Source organism: Meleagris gallopavo, unplaced genomic scaffold (assembly GCF_905368555.1).
Source record: "Meleagris gallopavo unplaced genomic scaffold, MGAL_WU_HG_1.1 scaffold_6, whole genome shotgun sequence".
NCBI lineage: Eukaryota > Metazoa > Chordata > Aves > Galliformes > Phasianidae > Meleagris > Meleagris gallopavo.
Genome location: NW_028147020.1, coordinates 28,009 through 49,194, shown reverse-complemented (window position 1 = coordinate 49,194; position 21,186 = coordinate 28,009). Strand labels below are relative to the sequence as shown.

The 21,186-nt window shown below is 56.7% G+C and overlaps 1 protein-coding gene across 1 annotated transcript in view; it reads right to left on the bottom strand.

Annotated features, from left to right (window-relative positions):
* Positions 1-21,186, bottom strand: part of LOC146541986 (purine nucleoside phosphorylase-like) — a 36,628-nt gene extending 15,442 nt beyond the window's left edge. The window contains 5 exon segments of the mRNA XM_085215148.1: positions 624-799; positions 5,901-5,962; positions 5,965-6,003; positions 16,345-16,511; positions 21,049-21,186. Coding sequence (XP_085071274.1) covers positions 624-799; positions 5,901-5,962; positions 5,965-6,003; positions 16,345-16,511; positions 21,049-21,059 — 455 coding nt within the window. The 5' untranslated portion in view covers positions 21,060-21,186.

Here is a 21,186-nt window from a genome sequence, read left to right as displayed (position 1 = left end):
CCCGTTAATGACACCCAATCCCCCACTAACGACCCCAAAACCCGTTAATTACCCCCAATCCCCGCTAACGACCCCGAAACCCCACTAATTACCCCCAATCCCCCACTAACGACCCCGAAACCCCGTTAATTACCCCCAACCCCCCACTAACGACCCCAAAACCCCACTAATTACCCTAAAACCCCACTAATTACCCCCCAACCTCACTAATGACCCCCAATCCCCCACTAACGACCCCGAAACCCGTTAATTACCCCAATCCCCCACTAACGACCCCGAAACCCCGTTAATTACCCCAAAACCCCACTAATTAACCCCAAACCCCACTAATTACCCCAATAACTAATCCCAAACCCCACTAATTACCCCCAACCCCTCTAATGACCCCCAAATCCCCACTAATGACCTCACTAACTGATCCCAAACCCCACTAATTACCCCCAAACCCCACTAATGAGGAACCAAACCCCACTAATGACCCCAATAACAGCCCGAAGCCCCAACAACAGACCCCCAAACCCCACTAATTAACCCCAAAACCCCACTAACGACCCCGAAACCCCGTTAATTACCCCCAATCCCCCGCTAACGACCCCGAAACCCGTTAATGACCCCTCGCTGACCTCTCATCGTTGGGTCCGACCAACGGATTCCTTCCCGCCATTCCCGGGAAGTCGATGTGATCCTTGATGACCATCAGCTGCCCGGGTTGCAGGGATGGATCCAAACCTCCGGCAGCGTTGGTCAGAACCAGAGTGTGAACCCCCAAAAGGTGGAGGGTACGGATCGGGGTCACGACCTGGGGGGGGGGGAGATCATAGAGAGGGGTTGGAGGACTGCGGACAGAGCGCCAACTACCATAGAGAGGGAGTGGAGGACCAGAGAGAGGGACTGGAGGACCAGAGAGAGGGACTGGAGGACCTGAGAGAGGGAGTGGAGGACCAGAAAGAGGGACTGGAGGACCAGAGAGAGGGACTGGAGGACTTGAGAGGGGACTGGAGGACTTGAGAGGGGGACTGGAGGACTTGAGAGAGGGACTGGAGGACCTGAGAGAGGGAGTGGAGGACCAGAGAGAGGGAGTGGAGGACCACAGAGAGGGAGTGGAGGACCACAGAGAGGGACTGGAGGACCAAAGAGAGGGACTGGAGGACCAGAAAGAGGGACTGGAGGACCAGAAAGAGGGACTGGAGGACCAGAGAGAGGGACTGGAGGACCAGAAAGAGGGACTGGAGGACTTGAGAGAGGGACTGGAGGACCAGAGAGAGGGACTGGAGGACCATAGGGAGCGTCCACTACCATAGAGAGGGACTGGAGGACCAGAGAGAGGGACTGGAGGACCATAGGGAGCGTCAACTACCATAGAGAGGGACTGGAGGACCAGAGAGAGGGACTGGAGGACCATAGGGAGCGTCAACTACCATAGAGAGGGAGTGGAGGACCAAAAGAGAGGACTGGAGGACTTGAGAGAGGGACTGGAGGACCTGAGAGAGGGACTGGAGGACCATAGGGAGCGCCAACTACCATAGAGAGGGACTGCAGGACCAGAGAGACCAGAGTGTGAACCCCCAAAAGGTGGAGGGTACGGATCGGGGTCACGACCTGGGGGGGGGGGGGATCATAGAGAGGGGTTGGAGGACTGCGGACAGAGCGCCAACTACCATAGAGAGGGAGTGGAGGACCAGAGAGAGGGACTGGAGGACCAGAGAGAGGGACTGGAGGACTTGAGAGAGGGACTGGAGGACCAGAGAGAGGGACTGGAGGACCAGAGAGAGGGACTGGAGGACTTGAGAGAGGGACTGGAGGACCTGAGAGAGGGACTGGAGGACCTGAGAGAGCGCCAACAACCATAGAGAGGGAAAGAAAGACCATAGAGAGGGAAGGAAAGACCACAGAGAGGGACTGGAGAACCATAGGGAGCATCCACTACCATAGAGAGGGAGTGGAGGACCATAGGGAGCGCCAACTACCATAGAGAGGGACTGCAGGACCAGAGAGACCAGAGTGTGAACCCCCAAAAGGTGGAGGGTACGGATCGGGGTCACGACCTGGGGGGGGGGGGGGGATCATAGAGAGGGGTTGGAGGACTGCGGACAGAGCGCCAACTACCATAGAGAGGGAGTGGAGGACCAGAGAGAGGGACTGGAGGACCAGAAAGAGGGACTGGAGGACTTGAGAGAGGGACTGGAGGACCAGAGAGAGGGACTGGAGGACCAGAGAGAGGGACTGGAGGACCTGAGAGAGGGACTGGAGGACCTGAGAGAGGGACTGGAGGACCAGAAAGAGGGACTGGAGGACTTGAGAGAGGGACTGGAGGACCAGAGAGAGGGACTGGAGGACCTGAGAGAGGGACTGGAGGACCATAGGGAGCGTCCACTACCATAGAGAGGGACTGGAGGACCAGAGAGACCAGAGTGTGAACCCCCAAAAGGTGGAGGGTACGGATCGGGGTCACGACCTGGGGGGGGGAGGGGGGGGGAGATCATAGAGAGGGGTTGGAGGACTGCGGACAGAGCGCCAACTACCATAGAGAGGGAGTGGAGGACCAGAGAGAGGGACTGGAGGACCAGAAAGAGGGACTGGAGGACTTGGGAGAGGGACTGGAGGACCCGAAAGAGGGACTGGAGGACTTGATAGAGGGACTGGAGGACCTGAGAGGGGGACTGGAGGACCATAGGGAGCGTCAACTACCATAGAGAGGGAAAGAAAGACCATAGAGAGGGAAGGAAAGACCATAGGGAGCGTCAACAACCATAGAGAGGGAATGGAGGACCAGAGAGAGGGAGTGGAGGACTTGAGAGAGGGTCTGGAGGACTTGAGAGACCAGAGTGTGAACCCCCAAAAGGTGGAGGGTACGGATCGGGGTCACAACCTGGGGAGGGGGATCATAGAGAGGGGTTGGAGGACTGTAGACAGAGCGCCAACTACCATAGAGAGGGAGTGGAGGACCAGAGAGAGGGAGTGGAGGACCAGAGAGAGGGAGTGGAGGACCACAGGGAGCGTCAACTACCATAGAGAGGGAGTGGAGGACCAGAAAGAGGGACTGGAGGACCATAGGGAGTGACAACAACCATAGAGAGGGAAGGGATGACCACAGAAAGGGAAGAAAAGACCATAGAGAGGGACTGGAGGACCATAGAGAGGGACTGGAGGACCATAGAGAGGGACTGGAGGAGCACAGGGAGCGCCGACTACCATAGAGAGGGAATGGATGACCATAGAGAAGGACTGCAGCACTAGAAAGAGGGAAACAAAGACCATAGAGAGGGGCTGGAAGACCTGAAACAGAGAGCACCAATGAGAACCATAGAGATGAATGAGAACCATAGAGATGTGAGACCTCCAACATAGAAAACGACCATAGAGAGGAGCAGAACAAACATAGAGACGGACGAGAACCATAGAGATGCACGAGAACCATAGAGATGCACGAGAACCATAGAGATGAGTGAGACCTCCAACATACAAAACAACCATAGAGATGCACGAGAACCATAGAGATGTGAGACCTCCAACATAGAAAACAACCACGGAGAGGAGCAGAACAACCATAGAGACAAACAAGAACCATAGAGATGAACGAGAACCATAGAGATGTGAGACCTCCAACATAGAAAACAACCATAGAGAGGAGCAGAACAACCATAGAGACGGACGAGAACCATAGAGATGCACGAGAACCATAGAAATGAGTGAGACCTCCAACATAGAAAACAACCATAGAGATGCAAGAGAACCATTGAGATGTGAGACCTCCAACACAGAAAACAACCATAGAGAGGAGCACAACAACCAGAGAGACAAACAAGAACCATAGAGATGAACGAGAACCATAGAGACGAGAACCATAGAGACAAACAAGACGTCCAACATAGAAAACAACCATAGAGATGCACGAGAACCATAGAGATGTGAGACCTCCAACATAGAAAACAACCATAGAGAGGAGCAGAACAACCATAGAGACAAACAAGAACCATAGAGATGAACGAGAACCATAGAGATGAATTGGAACCACAGAGACAAACGAGACCTCCAGCACAGAAAACAACCATAGAGATGCATGAGAACCATAGAGATGTGAGACCTCCAACATAGAAAACAACCATAGAGATGCACGAGAACCATAGAGATGCACGAGAACCATAGCGATGCACGAGAACCATCGAGATGTGAGACCTCCAACATACAAAACAACCATAGAGAGGAGCAGAACAACCATAGAGACAAACGAGAACCATAGAGATGAACGAGAACCATAGAGATGTGAGACCTCCAACACAGAAAACAACCATAGAGATGCACGAGAACCATCGAGATGTGAGACCTCCAACATAGAAAACAACCATAGAGAGGAGCACAACAACCATAGAGACAAGAATCATAGAGACAAACAAGAACCATAGAGATGAGAACCATAGAGATGACTGAGTCCTCCAACATAGAAAACAACCATAGAGATGCACAAGAACCATAGAGATGTGAGACCTCCAACATAAAAAACAACCATAGAGAGGAGCAGAACAACCATAGAGACGGACGAGAACCATAGAGATGAATGAGAACCATAGAGATGACTAAGACCTCCAACACAGAAAACAACCATAGAGAGGAGCACAACAACCATAGAGATGAACGAGAACCATAGAGATGAGTGAGACCTCCAACATAGAAAACAACCATAGAGATGCACGAGAACCATAGAGATGTGAGACCTCCAACACAGAAAACAACCATAGAGATGCACGAGAACCATAGAGATGTGAGACCTCCAACACAGAAAACAACCATAGAGAGGAGCACAACAACCATAGAGACAAACAAGAACCATAGAGATGTGAGACCTCCAACATAGAAAACAACCATAGAGAGGAGCAGAACAACCATAGAGATGCACGAGAACCATAGAGATGTGAGACCTCCAACATACAAAACAACCACAGAGAGGAGCAGAACAACCATAGAGATGGACAAGAACCATAGAGATGCACGAGAACCATAGAGATGTGAGACCTCCAACATAGAAAACAACCATAGAGATGCACGAGAACCATCGAGATGTGAGACCTCCAACACAGAAAACAACCATAGAGAGGAGCAGAACAACCATAGAGATGAACGAGAACCATAGAGATGAGACCTCCAACACAGAAAACAACCATAGAGAGGAGCAGAACAACCATAGAGATGGACGAGAACCATAGAGATGCACGAGAACCATAGAGATGTGAGACCTCCAACATAGAAAACAACCATAGAGAGGAGCAGAACAACCAGAGAGACGGACGAGAACCATAGAGATGCACGAGAACCATAGAGATGTGAGACCTCCAACACAGAAAACAACCATAGAGAGGAGCAGAACAACCATAGAGACAAACAAGAACCATAGAGATGCACGAGAACCATAGAGATGTGAGACCTCCAACATACAAAATAACCACAGAGAGGAGAACAACCATAGAGATGGATGAGAACCATAGAGATGAACGAGAACCATAGAGATGACTAAGACCTCCAACACAGAAAACAACCATAGAGAGGAGCAGAACAACCATAGAGACAAACAAGAACCATAGAGACGAGAACCACAAACAAACAAGACCTCCAACATAGAAAACAACCATAGAGAGGAGCAGAACAACCACAGAGACAAACAAGAACCATAGAGATGAGAACCATAGAGACAAACAAGACCTCCAACATACAAAACAACCACAGAGAGGAGCACAACAACCATAGAGATGCACGAGAACCATCGAGATGTGAGACCTCCAACACAGAAAACAACCACAGAGAGGAGCACGACAACCATAGAGACGGACGAGAACCATCGAGTCGGAGTCCTCCAAGGAGCCCCAGAGGGGGGAAAGGTGGGGAAGGCGGGAGCTTGGAGGACCCACCTGCGCAGGGCTGTAACCCTCGTAGAGGTGGAAGCGGCCCTGCAGGACGGCGCAGGAACGGAGCCCAGAAATCCCACCAGCAGGCGGCCGGCGTGGCCCGAAACTGCACCAAAGGGACCCACAAGTGACCCATAAGTGACGCCCCGGACCCATAAGTGACCCATAAGTGATGCCCCGGACCCACAAGTGACCCATAGGGACCCATAAGTGACACCCCGGACCCACAAGTGACCCATAGGGACCCATAAGTGACGCCCCGGACCCACAAGTGACAACCCGGACCCCATAGTGACCCATAGAGACCCATAAGTGACACCCCGGACCCACAAGTGATCCATAAGTGACGCCCCAGACCCACAAGTGATCCATAAGTGACGCCCCAGACTCACAAGTGATCCATAAGTGACGCCCCGGACCCACAAGTGACCCATAAGTGACGCCCCGGACCCACAAGTGACCCATAAGTGACGCCCCGGACCCACAAGTGACCCATAAGTGACGCCCCGGACCCACAAGTGACCTATAAGTGACGCCCCGGACCCATAAATGAACCATAAGTGGCGCCCCGGACCCATAAGTGACCCATAAGTGATGCCCCGGACCCATAAGTGACCCATAAGTGATGTCCCGGACCCACAAGTGACAACCCGGACCCCATAGTGACCCATAGGGACCCATAAGTGACGCCCCGGACCCACAAGTGACCCATAAGTGACGCCATGGACCCATAAGTGAACCATAAGTGACACCCCGGACCCACAAGTGATCCATAAGTGATGCCCCGGACCCACAAGTGATCCATAAGTGACACCCCGGACCCATAAGTGACCCATAAGTGATGCCCCGGACCCACAAGTGACAACCCGGACCCCATAGTGACCCATAGGGACCCATAAGTGACACCCCGGACCCACAAGTGATCCATAAGTGACACCCCGGACCCATAAGTGACAACCCGGACCCCATAGTGACCCATAGGGACCCATAAGTGACACCCCGGACCCACAAGTGATCCATAAGTGACACCCCGGACCCATAAGTGACAACCCGGACCCCATAGTGACCCATAGGGACCCATAAGTGACACCCCGGACCCACAAGTGACCCATAAGTGGCGCCCCGGACCCACAAGTGACCCATAAGTGACGCCCCGGACCCACAAGTGACCCATAGGGACCCATAAGTGACACCCCGGACCCACAAGTGACAACCCGGACCCCATAGTGACCCATAGGGACCCATAAGTGACACCCCGGACCCACAAGTGATCCATAAGTGACGCCCCGGACCCATAAGTGACCCATAAGTGACGCCCCGGACCCATAAGTGAACCATAAGTGACACCCCGGACCCACAAGTGACCCATAAGTGACACCCCGGACCCACAAGTGACAACCCGGACCCCATAGTGACCCATAGGGACCCATAAGTGGCGCCTCGGACCCACAAGTGACCCATAGGGACCCAGAAGTGACAACCATAGACCCCATAGGGACCCATAAGAGGCGCCTCGGACCCATAAGTGCCCCATAGAGACCCATAAGTGGCACCTAGGACCCATAAGAGGCGCCTCAGACCCACAAGTGCCCCATAGAGACCCATAAGTGACACCCCGGACCCATAAGTGACCCATAGGGACCCATAAGTGGCACCTCGGACCCATAAGTGACCCATAGGGACCCATAAGTGGCACCTCGGACCCATAAATGACCCATAGTGACCCATAAGTGGCGCCCCGGACCCACAAGTGACCCATAAGTGATGCCCCGGACCCATAAGTGACCCATAAGTGACGCCCCGGACCCATAAGTGATCCCATAAGTGACGCCCCGGACCCATAAGTGACCCCATAAGTGATGCCCCGGACCCACAAGTGACCCATAAGTGACACCCCGGACCCACAAGTGACCCATAAGTGACGCCCCGGACCCATAAGTGACAACCGGACCCCATAGTGACCCCATAGGGACCCATAAGTGCGCCTCGGACCCACAAGTGACCCATAAGTGACACCCCGGACCCACAAGTGACCCATAAGTGACGCCCCGGACCCACAAGTGACAACCCGGACCCCATAGTGACCCATAGGGACCCATAAGTGGCGCCTCGGACCCACAAGTGACCCATAAGTGACGCCCCGGACCCATAGTGATGCCCCGGACCCACAAGTGACCCATAAGTGACGCCCCGGACCCATAAGTGACCCATAAGTGACGCCCCGGACCCATAAGTGATCCATAAGTGACGCCCCGGACCCATAAGTGACCCATAAGTGACGCCCCGGACCCATAAGTGACAACCCGGACCCCATAGTGACCCATAGGGACCCATAAGTGGCACCTCGGACCCATAAGTGACCCATAGGGACCCATAAGTGACGCCCCGGACCCATAGTGACAACCCGGACCCCATAGTGACCCATAGGGACCCATAAGTGGCGCCTCGGACCCACAAGTGACCCATAGGGACCCACAAGTGACGCCCCAGACCCACAAGTGACAACCCGGACCCCATAGTGACCCATAGGGACCCATAAGTGGCGCCTCGGACCCATAAGTGCCCAATAGAGACCCATAAGTGACGCCCCGGACCCATAAGTGACAACCCGGACCCCATAGTGACCCATAGGGACCCATAAGTGGCGCCTCGGACCCACAAGTGACCCATAGGGACCCATAAGTGACGCACCGGACCCATAAGTGACAACCTGGACCCCATAGTGACCCCATAGGGACCCATAAGTGGCACCTCGGACCCACAAGTGACCCATAGGGACCCATAAGTGACACCCCGGACCCACAAGTGACCCATAAGTGACACCCCGGACCCACAAGTGACCCATAAGTGACACCCCGGACCCACAAGTGATCCCATAAGTGACGCCCCGGACCCACAAGTGACCCATAAGTGACGCCCCGGACCCACAAGTGACCCATAAGTGATGCCCCGGACCCACAAGTGACCCCATAAGTGACGCCCCGGACCCATAAGTGATCCATAGTGACGCCCCGGACCCATAAGTGACCCATAAGTGATGCCCGGACCCACAAGTGATCCATAAGTGACGCCCCAGACCCCATAGTGATCCATAGTGACACCCTGGACCCACAAGTGACCCATAAGTGACGCCCCGGACCCACAAGTGATCCCATAAGTGACGCCCCGGACCCATAGTGACCCATAAGTGATGCCCCGGACCCACAAGTGACCCATAAGTGACGTCCCAGACTCACAAGTGACCCATAAGTGACGCCCCAGACCCATAAGTGACCCATAAGTGACGCCACGGACCCACAAGTGACCCATAAGTGACGCCACGGACCCACAAGTGACCCCATAAGTGACGCCACGGACCCATAGTGACCCCATAAGTGATACCCCGTGACCCACAAGTGACAACCCGGACCCCATAGTGACCCCATAGGGACCCATAAGTGGCATCTAGGACCCATAGTGACCCCATAGGGACCCATAAGTGACGCCCCGGACCCACATAGTGACCCATAAGTGGCGCCCCGGACCCACAAGTGACCCATAAGTGATGCCCCATAGGACCCACAAGTGACAACCCGGACCCACAAGTGACCCATAGGGACCCATAAGTGGCATCTAGGACCCATAAGTGACCCATAGGGACCCATAGTGACGCCCCGGACCCACATAGTGACCCATAAGTGGCGCCCCGGACCCACATAGTGACCCATAAGTGACGCCCCGGACCCACAAGTGACCCCATAGTGACGCCACGGACCCACAAGTGACCCATAAGTGATGCCCCGGACCCACAAGTGACAACCCGGACCCACAAGTGACCCCATAGGGACCCATTGGCACCTAGGACCCAGAAGTGACCCCATAGGGACCCCAAGTGCCCCATAGAGACCCATAAGTGACACCCATAGACCCCATACTGACCCATAAGTGGCGCCTCGGACCCATAAGTGACCCCATAGGGACCCCATAAGTGGCACCTCGGACCCATAGTGCCTCATAGGGACCCATAAGTGGCGCCTCGGACCCATAAGTGACCCATAGGGACCCATATGTGGCACCTAGTGACCCATAAGTGGCCCATAGGGAGCCATAAGTGCCCCATAGTGAACCCATAGTGGCGCCTCGCACCCATAAGTGACCCCATAGGGACCCATAAGTGGTGCCTCGGACCCACAAGTGACCCATAGGGACCCATAAGTGACGCCCTGGACCCACAAGTGACAACCCGGACCCCATAGTGACCCATAGGGACCCATAAGTGGCGCCTCGGACCCATAAGTGACCCATAAGGACCCATAAGAGGCACCTCGACCCATAAGTGCCCTATACGGACCCATAAGTGACACCCATAGACCCCATAGTGACCCATAAGTGGCGCCTCGGACCCACAAGTGACCCCGGACCCCATAGTGACTCCATAGGGACCCATAAGTGGCGCCTCGGACCCATAGTGACCCCATAGAGACCCATAGTGACACCCCGGACCCACAAGTGACCCATAGTGACACCCCGGACCCACAAGTGACCCATAAGTGGCGCCCCGGACCCACAAGTGACCCATAAGTGACACCCCAGACTCACAAGTGATCCATAGTGACCCCGCGACCCACAAGTGACCCATAGTGACGCCCCGGACCCACAAGTGACCCATAGTGACGCCCTGCGACCCACAAGTGACCCACAAGTGACGCCCCGGACCCATAGTGAACCATAGTGACACCCCGTGACCCACAAGTGATCCATAGTGACGCCCCGGACCCATAGTGACCCATAGTGACGCCCCGTGACCCACAAGTGACCCATAGTGATGCCTCGGACCCACAAGTGACCCATAGTGACGCCCCGTGACCCACAAGTGACCCATAGGGACCCATAGTGGCACCTCGGACCCACAAGTGACCCATAGAGACCCATAGTGGCACCTAGCGACCCGTAGTGTACCATAGGGACCCACAAGTGCCCCATAGAGACCCATAGTGACACCCCGGACCCCATAGTGACCCATAGGGACCCATAAGTGGCACCTCGCGACCCGTAAGTGCCCCATAGTGACCCATAGTGACGCCCCGGACCCACAAGTGACCCATAAGTGGCGCCCCGGACCCACAAGTGACCCATAGTGGCGCCCCGGACCCATAGTGACCCCATAGTGACACCCCGGACCCACAAGTGACCCATAGTGACGCCCCGGACCCATAGTGAACCATAAGTGACGCCCCGGACCCACAAGTGACCCCGGACCCACAAGTGACCCATAGGGACCCATAGTGGTGCCTCGAGACCCACAAGTGACCCATAGGGACCCATAGTGACGCCCCGTGACCCACAAGTGACAACCCGGACCCCATAGTGACCCATAGGGACCCATAGTGGCGCCTCGGACCCATAGTGACCCATAAGGACCCATAGAGGCACCTCGGACCCATAGTGCCCCATATGGACCCATAGTGACACCCATAGACCCCATAGTGACCCATAAGTGGCGCCTCGGACCCACAAGTGACAACCCGGACCCCATAGTGACCCATACGGACCCATAGTGGCACCTCGGACCCATAAGTGCCCCATAAGGCCCCATAAGTGACCCCATAGACCCCATAGTGACCCATAAGTGGCACCTCAGACCCATAAGTGCTCCATAGGGACCCATAAGTGGCACCTCAGACCCACAAGTGACACCCTGGACTCCATAGGGACCCATACGTGGCGCCTCGGACCCACAAGTGACACCCCAGACCCATAAGTGCCCATAATGACCTATAAATAGCACCCCAGACCCACAAGTGCTCCATAATGACCCATAAGTGACACCATGGACCCCATAAAGACCCATAGTGCCCCATAGTGACCCATAAGTGCCCCATAGTGACCCATAAGTAGCACCCCATAGTGACCCATAAGTGCCCCATAGTGACCCATAGTGACCCCATGGACCCCATAGTGACACATAGTGCCCCATAGTGACCCATAAGTGCCCCATAGTGACCCCTAAGCGCCCCATAGTGACCCATAAGTGCACCCCAGACCCATAAGTGCCCCATAGTGACCCCTAAGCGCCCCATAGTGACCCATAAGTAGCACCCCAGACCCATAGTGCCCCATAATGACCCATAAGTGACCCCATGGATCCCATAAAGACCCATAGCGCCCCATAGTGACCCATAAGTGCCCCATAGTGACCCATAGTGACACCCCATAGTGACCCATAGTGCCCCATAGCAACCCATAAGTGCCCCATAGTGACCCATAGTGCCCCATAGAGACCCAAATCCCCACATTTCCCCTCAAACTTCCCCCAAATCCCCCCCAAAACCCCAAACTTCCCCCCCAAAACCCCAAACTTCCCCCCAAATTCCCCCTTTCCCCCCACACCTCATTGCAGAAACCCCATAAGACCCCACAGACCCCATTGGAACCCACACCCCCCATATATGGGGTCGACCCCCCCCCCAAACCCCATACATGGACCAAACCCCCCCCCAGCCCCATTTATGGGGTCAATCCCCCTCTCTATCCCATATATATGGGGTCGATCCCCCCCCAAACCCCATATATGGGACCAAACGCCCCCCACACCCCATTTATGGGGTCGAGCTCCGTCCTCCAGCCCCATATATGGGGTCGACCCCTTTCCAGCCCCATATATGGGACCAAACCCCCCACCAACCCCATATATGAAACCGACCCCCCCCAGCCCCATTTATGGGGTCGATCCGCCCCCCCAACCCCATATATGGGACCAACCCCCCCCCAACCCCATTTATGGGTCGATCCCCCTCACTATCCCATATTATGGGGTTGACCCCCACCCCATCCCTTCCAACCCCCATTTATGGGGTCGATCCCCCCCCAAATCCCATATATGGGACCAAACCCCCCCCCAAACCCCATATATGGCACCAACCCCCCCCAGCCCCATTTATGGGGTCGACGCCCCCCCCCAACCCCATTTATGGGACCAAACCCCCCCAGCCCCATTTATGGGGTGGACCCCCACCCCTCCCTTCCAAACCCCCATATATGGGGTCGACCCCCCCCCCAAACCCCATATATGGGACCAAATCCCCCCCCAAACCCCATATATGGGATCGACCCCCCCCAAACCCCATATATGGGACCAAATCCCCCCCCAAACCCCATTTATGGGGTCGACCCCCCCCCCAAACCCCATATATGGGACCAAATCCCCCCCCAAACCCCATTTATGGGGTGACCCCCCCCCAAACCCCATATATGGGACCAAATCCCCCCCAACCCCATTTATGGGGTCGATCCCCCTCTCTATCCCATATATATGGGGTCGATCCCCCCCCAAACCCCATATATGGGGCCAAACGCCCCCCCACCCCCATTTATGGGTCGAGCTCTCTCCTCCAGCCCCATATATGGGGTCGACCCCTTTCCAGCCCCATATATGGGACCAAACCCGCCCCCAACCCCATATATGGGATCAACCCCCCCCCAAACCCCATATATGGGATGAACCCCCCCCAACCCCCCACCCATATATGGGATCGACCCCCCCCCCCCAACCCCATTTATGGGGTCGATCCCCCTCTCTATCCCATATATATGGGGTCGACTCCCCCCCACCCCCATATATGGGACCAAACCCACCCCCAACCCCATATATGGGCTCGACCCCCCCCCCAAACCCCATATATGGGACCAAACCCCCCCCAGCCCCATTTATGGGGTCGACCCCCCCCAAACCCCATATATGGGACCGATCCCCCCCCAGCCCCATATATGAGACCAACCCCCCCCAGCCCCATTTATGGGGTCGCCCCTCCCCCAAACCCCCCACAGCCCCATTTATGGGGTCGACCCCCCCCCAAACCCCATATATGGGAACAACCCCCTCTCACCCCATTTATGGGGTCACCCCCTCCCAAACCCCCCCCAAGCCCCCCCAACCCCATTTATGGGGTCGACCCCCCCCCCAAACCCCATATATGGGACCAACCCCCTCCCAACCCCATTTATGGGGTCGACCCCCCCCCCAAAACCCCATATATGGGACCAAACCCCCCCCCAGCCCCATTTATGGGGTCACCCCCCCCCCCCAACCCCCCCCAACCCCATTTATGGGGTCGACCCCCCCCCAAACCCCATATATGGGACCAAATCCCCCCCCAAACCCCATATATGGGATCGACCCCCCCCAAACCCCATATATGGGACCAAATCCCCCCCAAACCCCATTTATGGGGTCGACCCCCCTCCAAACCCCATATATGGGACCAACCCCCCCCCAACCCCATTTATGGGGGCGATCCCCCTCTCTATCCCATATATATGGGGTCGACCCCCCCCCCCAAACCCCATTTATGGGATCAACCCCCCCCCGGCCCCATTTATGGGATCGACCCCCCCTCCCAAAACCCCATATATGGGAACAACCCCCTCCCACCCCATTTATGGGGTCACCCCCTCCCAAACCCCCCCCAAGCCCCATATATGGGGTCACCCCTTTCCAACCCCATATATGGCATCAACCCCCCCCAGCCCCATTTATGGGGTCGACCCCCCCCCCCAAACCCATATATGGGACCAACCCCCCCCCAGCCCCATTTATGGGGTCGACCCCCCCCCAACCCCATATATGGAATCGAGTTCTCTCCAGCCCCATTTATGGGGTCGACCCCTTTCCAACCCCATATATGGGATCAACCCCCCCCAAACCCCACATATGGGACCAACCCCCCCCCAGCCCCATTTATGGGGTCGACCCCCCCCCAACCCCATATATGGAATCGAGTTCTCTCCAGCCCCATTTATGGGTCGACCCCTTTCCAACCCCATATATGGGATCAACCCCCCCCAAACCCCACATATGGGACCAACCCCCTCCCAGCCCCATTTATGGGGTCGCCCCCCCCTCAGACCTCCCCCCAGCCCCATTTATGGGGTCGACCCCCCCCCAAACCCCATATATGGGACCAAACCCCCCCCAACCCCCATATATTGGACTGACCCCCCCCCCAGCCCCATTTATGGGGTCGCCCCCCTCCCAAACCCCCCCCAACCCCATTTATGGGGTCGACCCCCCCCCAAACCCCATATATGGGACCAACCCCCCCACAGCCCCATTTATGGGGTCGACCCCCCCCCAAACCCCACATATGGGACCGACCCCCCCCAACCCCATTTATGGGGGCGATCCCCCTCTCTATCCCATATATATGGGGTCGACCCCCCCCCCCAAACCCCATTTATGGGATCAACCCCCCCCCAAGCCCCATTTATGGGACCAACCCCCTCCCAGCCCCATTTATGGGGTCGCCCCCCTCCCAAACCCCCCCCAACCCCATTTATGGGGTCGACCCCCCCCCCAAACCCCATATATGGGACCAAACCCCCCCCAAACCCCACATATGGGACCAATCCCCCCCCCAACCCCATATATGGGGTCGAGTTCTCTCCAGCCCCATTTATGGGGTCGACCCCCCCCCCAAACCCCACATATGGGACCAACTCCCTCCCAACCCCATTTATGGGGTCGATCCCCCCCCCCAAACCCCATATATGGGACCAACCCCCCCCCCAGCCCATTTATGGGGTCGCCCCCCCCTCAGACCTCCCCCCAGCCCCATATATGGGGTCACCCCCTCTCCCAACCCCCCCCAACCCCATTTATGGGGTCGACCCCTTTCCAACCCCACATATGGGACCAACACCCCCCAAACCCCACATATGGGACCAACCCCCTCCCAGCCCCATTTATGGGGTCGCCCCCCCCTCCCAACCCCCCCCAACCCCATTTATGGGGTCGACCCCCCCCCCCCAAACCCCATATATGGGACCAAACCCCCCCCAGCCCCATTTATGGGGTCGACCCCCCCCCAAACCCCATATATGGGACCAAACCCCCCCCAGCCCCATATATGGGGTCACCCCCCTCTCCCAACCCCCCCCAACCCCATTTATGGGGTCGACCCCCTCCCAAACCACATATATGGGACCAAATCCCCCCCAAACCCCATATATGGGACCAACCCCCTCCCAGCCCCATTTATGGGGTCACCCCCCCTCCCAACCCCCCCCAGCCCCATTTATGGGGTCGACCCCTTTCCAACCCCATATATGGCATCAACCCCTCCCAAACCCCACATATGGGACCAACCCCCCCCAGCCCCACTTATGGGGTCGCCCCCCCCCCAACCCCATATATGGGACCAACCCCCCCCAACCCCATTTATGGGACCAACCCCCCCCAGCCCCATATATGGGACCAAACCCCCCCCCAAACCCCATATATGGGACCAAACCCCACCCCAGCCCCATTTATGGGGTCGACCCCCCCCCAAACCCCATATATGGGACCAAACCCCACCCCAGCCCCATTTATGGGGTCGACCCCCCCCCAAACCCCACATATGGGACCGACCCCCCCCAGCCCCACTTATGGGGTCGCCCCCCCTTGCCCCCCCCCTTATATGGCACTGACCGGTGCTGTGTGGGAAATGGGGGATTTCGCTGTAATCCACGCTGTGGGGCTGCCCCAAATCTTCTGCCAAAGCTCCCAGGCCGGACCCACAGACCAACCCCACACGTGGGGTCACCCCCCCAAAACGGGACCCCAACCAGGCGGCCGCCTCCGAGCAGCACTCGTAGCTGTGGGGTGGGACCACAGACCCCATTGGGACCCCACAGACCCCATAGGGACCCCATAGAGACCCATAGACCCCATAGATCCCATAGATCCCATAGAAAACCCATAGACCCCATTGGGACCCCATAGACCCCATAGGGAACCCATAGACCCCATTGGGACCGATAGATCCTACTGGGACCCACAGACCCCATAGGGACCCCATAGACCCCATAGATCCCATAGATCCCATAGAGAACCCATAGACCCCATAGGGAACCCGTAGACCCCATTGGGACCCCATAGAGACCCATAGACCCCATTGGGACCCCATAGATCCCATTGGGACCCTATAGGGAACCCATAGACCCCATTGGGACCCATAGACCCCATTGGGAACCCATAGAGACCCATAGACCCCATTGGGACCCCATAGACCCCATTGGGACCCCATAGACCCCATTGGGACCCCATAGAGACCCATAGACCCCATTGGGACCCCATAGACCCCATTGGGACCCCATAGAGACCCATAGACCCCATTGGGACCCCATAGACCCCATTGAGACCCCAAAGACCCCATAGGGAACCCATAGACCCCATAGGGAACCCATAGAGACCCATAGACCCCATTGGGACCCATAGATCCCATTGGGACCCCATAGAGACCCATAGACCCCATTGGGACCCCATAGGGAACCCATAGACCCCATTGGGACCCACAAACCCCATTGGGACCCCATAGACCCCATAGACCCCATTGGGAACCCATAGACCCCATTGGGACCCCAGAGAGACCCATAGACCCCATTGGGACCCCAGAGAGACCCATAAACCCCATTGAGACCCATAGACCCCATTGGGACCCCAGAGAGACCCATAAACCCCATTGAGACCCATAGACCCCATTGGGACCCCATAGAGACCCATAGACCCCATTGGGACCCCATAGACCCCATTGGGACCCATAGATCCCATTGGGACCCCATAGAACCCATAGACCCCATTGGGACCCCATAGACCCCATAGGGAACCCATAGACCCCATTGGGACCCACAGACCCCATTGGGACCCTATAGGGAACCCATAGACCCCATTGAGACCCCAGAGAGACCCATAAACCCCATTGAGACCCATAGATCCCATTGGGACCCCATAGAACCCATAGACCCCATTGGGACCCCATAGAGACCCATAGACCCCATTGGGACCCCATAGGGAACCCATACACCCCATTGGGACCCACAGACCCCATAGGGACCCACAGACCCCATAGGGAACCCATAGACCCCATAGGGAACCCATAGACCCCATTGGGACCCCATAGAGAACCATTGGGACCCATAAACCCCATTGGGACCCATAGACCCCATTGGGACCCTATAGGGAACCCATAGACCCCATTGGGACCCAATAGAGACCCATAAACCCCATTGAGACCCATAGATCCCATAGGGAACCCATAGAACCCATAGACCCCATTGGGACCCCATAAACCCCATTGGGACCCCATAGACCCCATAGGGAACCCATAGACCCCATAGGGAACCCATAGACCCCATAGGGAACCCATAGAGACCCATAGACCCCATTGAGACCCATAGATCCCATTGGGACCCCATAGAGACCCATAGACCCCATTGGGACCCATAGACCCCATTGGGACCCACAAACCCCATTGGGACCCCATAGACCCCATAGGAAACCCACAGACCCCATTGGGACCCCATAGAGACCCATAGACCCCATTGGGACCCCATAGAGACCCATAGACGCCATAGATCCCATAGAGAACCCATAGACCCCATTGGAACCCATAGACCCCATAGGGAACCCATAGACCCCATTGGGACCCCATAGACCCCATTGGGACCCCACAGACCCCATAGGGACCCCATAGACCCCATAGGGACCCCATAGAACCCATAGACCCCATTGGGACCCCATAGACCCCATAGGGATCCCATAGACCCCATAGGGACCCCATAGACCCCATTGGGACCCCACAGACCCATAGGGACCCCATAGACCCCATTGGGACCCCATAGAGACCCATAGACCCCATTGGGACCCCATAGACCCCATAGGGAACCCATAGACCCCATTGGGACCCACAGACCCCATTGGGACCCTATAGGGAACCCATAGACCCCATTGGGACCGATAGATCCCACTGGGACCCACAGACCCCATAGGGACCCCAAAGACCCCATTGGGACCCCATAGAGACCCATAGACCCCATAGAGACCCATAGACCCCATTGAGACCCATAGATCCCATTGGGACCCCATAGAGACCCATAGACCCCATTGGGACCCTATAGGGAACCCATAGACCACATTGGGACCCCATAGACCCCATTGGGACCCCACAGACTCCATAGACCCCATAGACCCCATTGGGACCCCATAGGGACCCCATAGGGACCCCATAGACCCCATAGGGACCCACAGACCCCATTGGGACCCCATAGACCCCATTGGGACCATATAGGGAACCCATAGACCCCATAGGGACCCACAGACCCCATTGGGAACCCATAGACCCCATAGGGACCCCATAGAGAACCATAGAGACCCATAGACCCCATAGGGACCCACAGACCCCATAGGGACCCACAGACCCCATAGGGATGCCAAAGACCCCATTGGGACCCCATAGACCCCATTGGGACCCTATAAGGAACCCATAGACCCCATTGGGACCCCATAGACCCCAATGGGACCCACAGACCCCATAGGGACCCCATAGATCCCATTGGGACCCCATGGAGACCCATAGAGACCCATTGGAACCCACATGGACCCCATAGACCCCATAGGGACCCCATAGACCCCATAGAGACCCACAGAGCCCCATAGAGACCATAGGGACCCATAGAGCGCCATAGAGCCCCACAGAGACCCACAGAGACCCACAGAGACCCCATAGAGACCCATAGAGACCCATAGAGACCCATAGAGACCCATAGAGACCCCATAAAGAGAGACCCAGAGAGACCCAGAGAGCCCCATAGAGCCCCATAGAGCCCCATAGAGACCCACAGAGCCCCATAGAGCCCATAGAGACCCATAGAGCCCCATAGAGACCCATAGAGACCCACAGAGCCCCATAGAGCCCCATAGAGACCCATAGAGACCCATAGAGACCCCATAAAGAGAGACCCAGAGAGACCCAGAGAGCCCCATAGAGCCCCATAGAGACCCATAGAGACCCACAAGCCCATAGAGCCCCATAGAGACCCATAGAGACCCACAGAGCCCATAGAGCCCCATAGACCATAGAGACCCACAGAGCCCATAGAGCCCCATAGAGACCCATAGAGACCCACAGAGCCCATAGAGCCCCATAGAGACCCATAGAGACCCACAGAGCCATAGAGACCCATAGAGACCATAGAGACCCATAGAGCCCCACAGAGACCCATAGAACCCCATGGAGCCCCATAGAGACCCATAGAGACCCATAGAGACCCATAGAGACCCATAGAGACCCACAGAGACCCATAGAAACCCATAGAACCCCATGGAGCCCCATAGAGACCCATGGAGCCCCATAGAGACCCATAGAGACCCATAGTGGTCCATAGAGACCCATAGAGACCCACAGAGCCCCATAGAGCCCCATAGGGACCCACAGAGCCCCATAGAGACCCATAGGGACCCACAGAGCCCCATAGAGACCCCATACAGACCCATAGAGCGCCATAGAGACCCCATAGAGACCCATAGAGACCCATAGAGACCCCATAGAGACCCATAGAGACCCATAGAGACCCCATAGAGACCCATAGAAACTCATGGAGCCCCATAGAGACCCCATAGAGACCCACAGAGCCCCATAGAGACCCATAGCGGCCCATAGAGCCCCATAGAGCCCCATAGAGCCCCATAGGGACCCATAGGGACCCATAGGGACCCATAGACCCCATAGAGCCCTATAGAGCCCCATAGACCCCATAGAGCCCCATAGAGCCCCATAGAGACCCACAGAGACTCATAGAGACCCATAGAGACCCATAGAGACCCATAGAGACCCCATAGAGACCCATAGAGACCCACAGAGCCCCATAGAGACCCATAGGGACCCATAGAGCCCCACAGAGACCCCATAGAAACTCCCGCAGTGACCCCATAGCGCCCCGCTGACCCCAATTGGCCCCATAGAACTCAATGGACCGCTGTCACGTGACGCGGTCCACCCCACCTCACTCCGCCCCCCCCCGTCACGTGACCCGGAAGCGCCCCTCGGACTTAGCCCGGGGGCGATGGCGAAAGGGGGCGGGAAAACCGGGGGAGGGGGGAAGGAATGGCGAGAGCTGATTGGCTGCGGCGGGGGCGGGAGCCGGCGAGGAGCGCTGTGATTGGCTGAGAGAGTGAGGCGAGGTGGGAAACGCCCCGACTTAAGGGGTCCCGCGCTTAATTAGCGCTGCCTCCGGGTTAATTAAGGTGAACGGGGGGGAGGCGAGGGGAAAGGGGCGGAAATGGAAGGCATAATAAGGAATAGGAGGGGCGAGGGGGGGAGGGGAGGAATGAAGGGCGCATGCGCAGCCCGCTCACCTCCCGTCCATGGTACAGACGCTCTGAGCGCCGGGCCGGAAGTGCTGCGACCTTAAAAGAGAAACGGACCAATCAGAGCCGCCCGCAACGCCCACACGGCGCGTATCGACCAATCAGAGAGAGGGGAGGAGGAAAGCT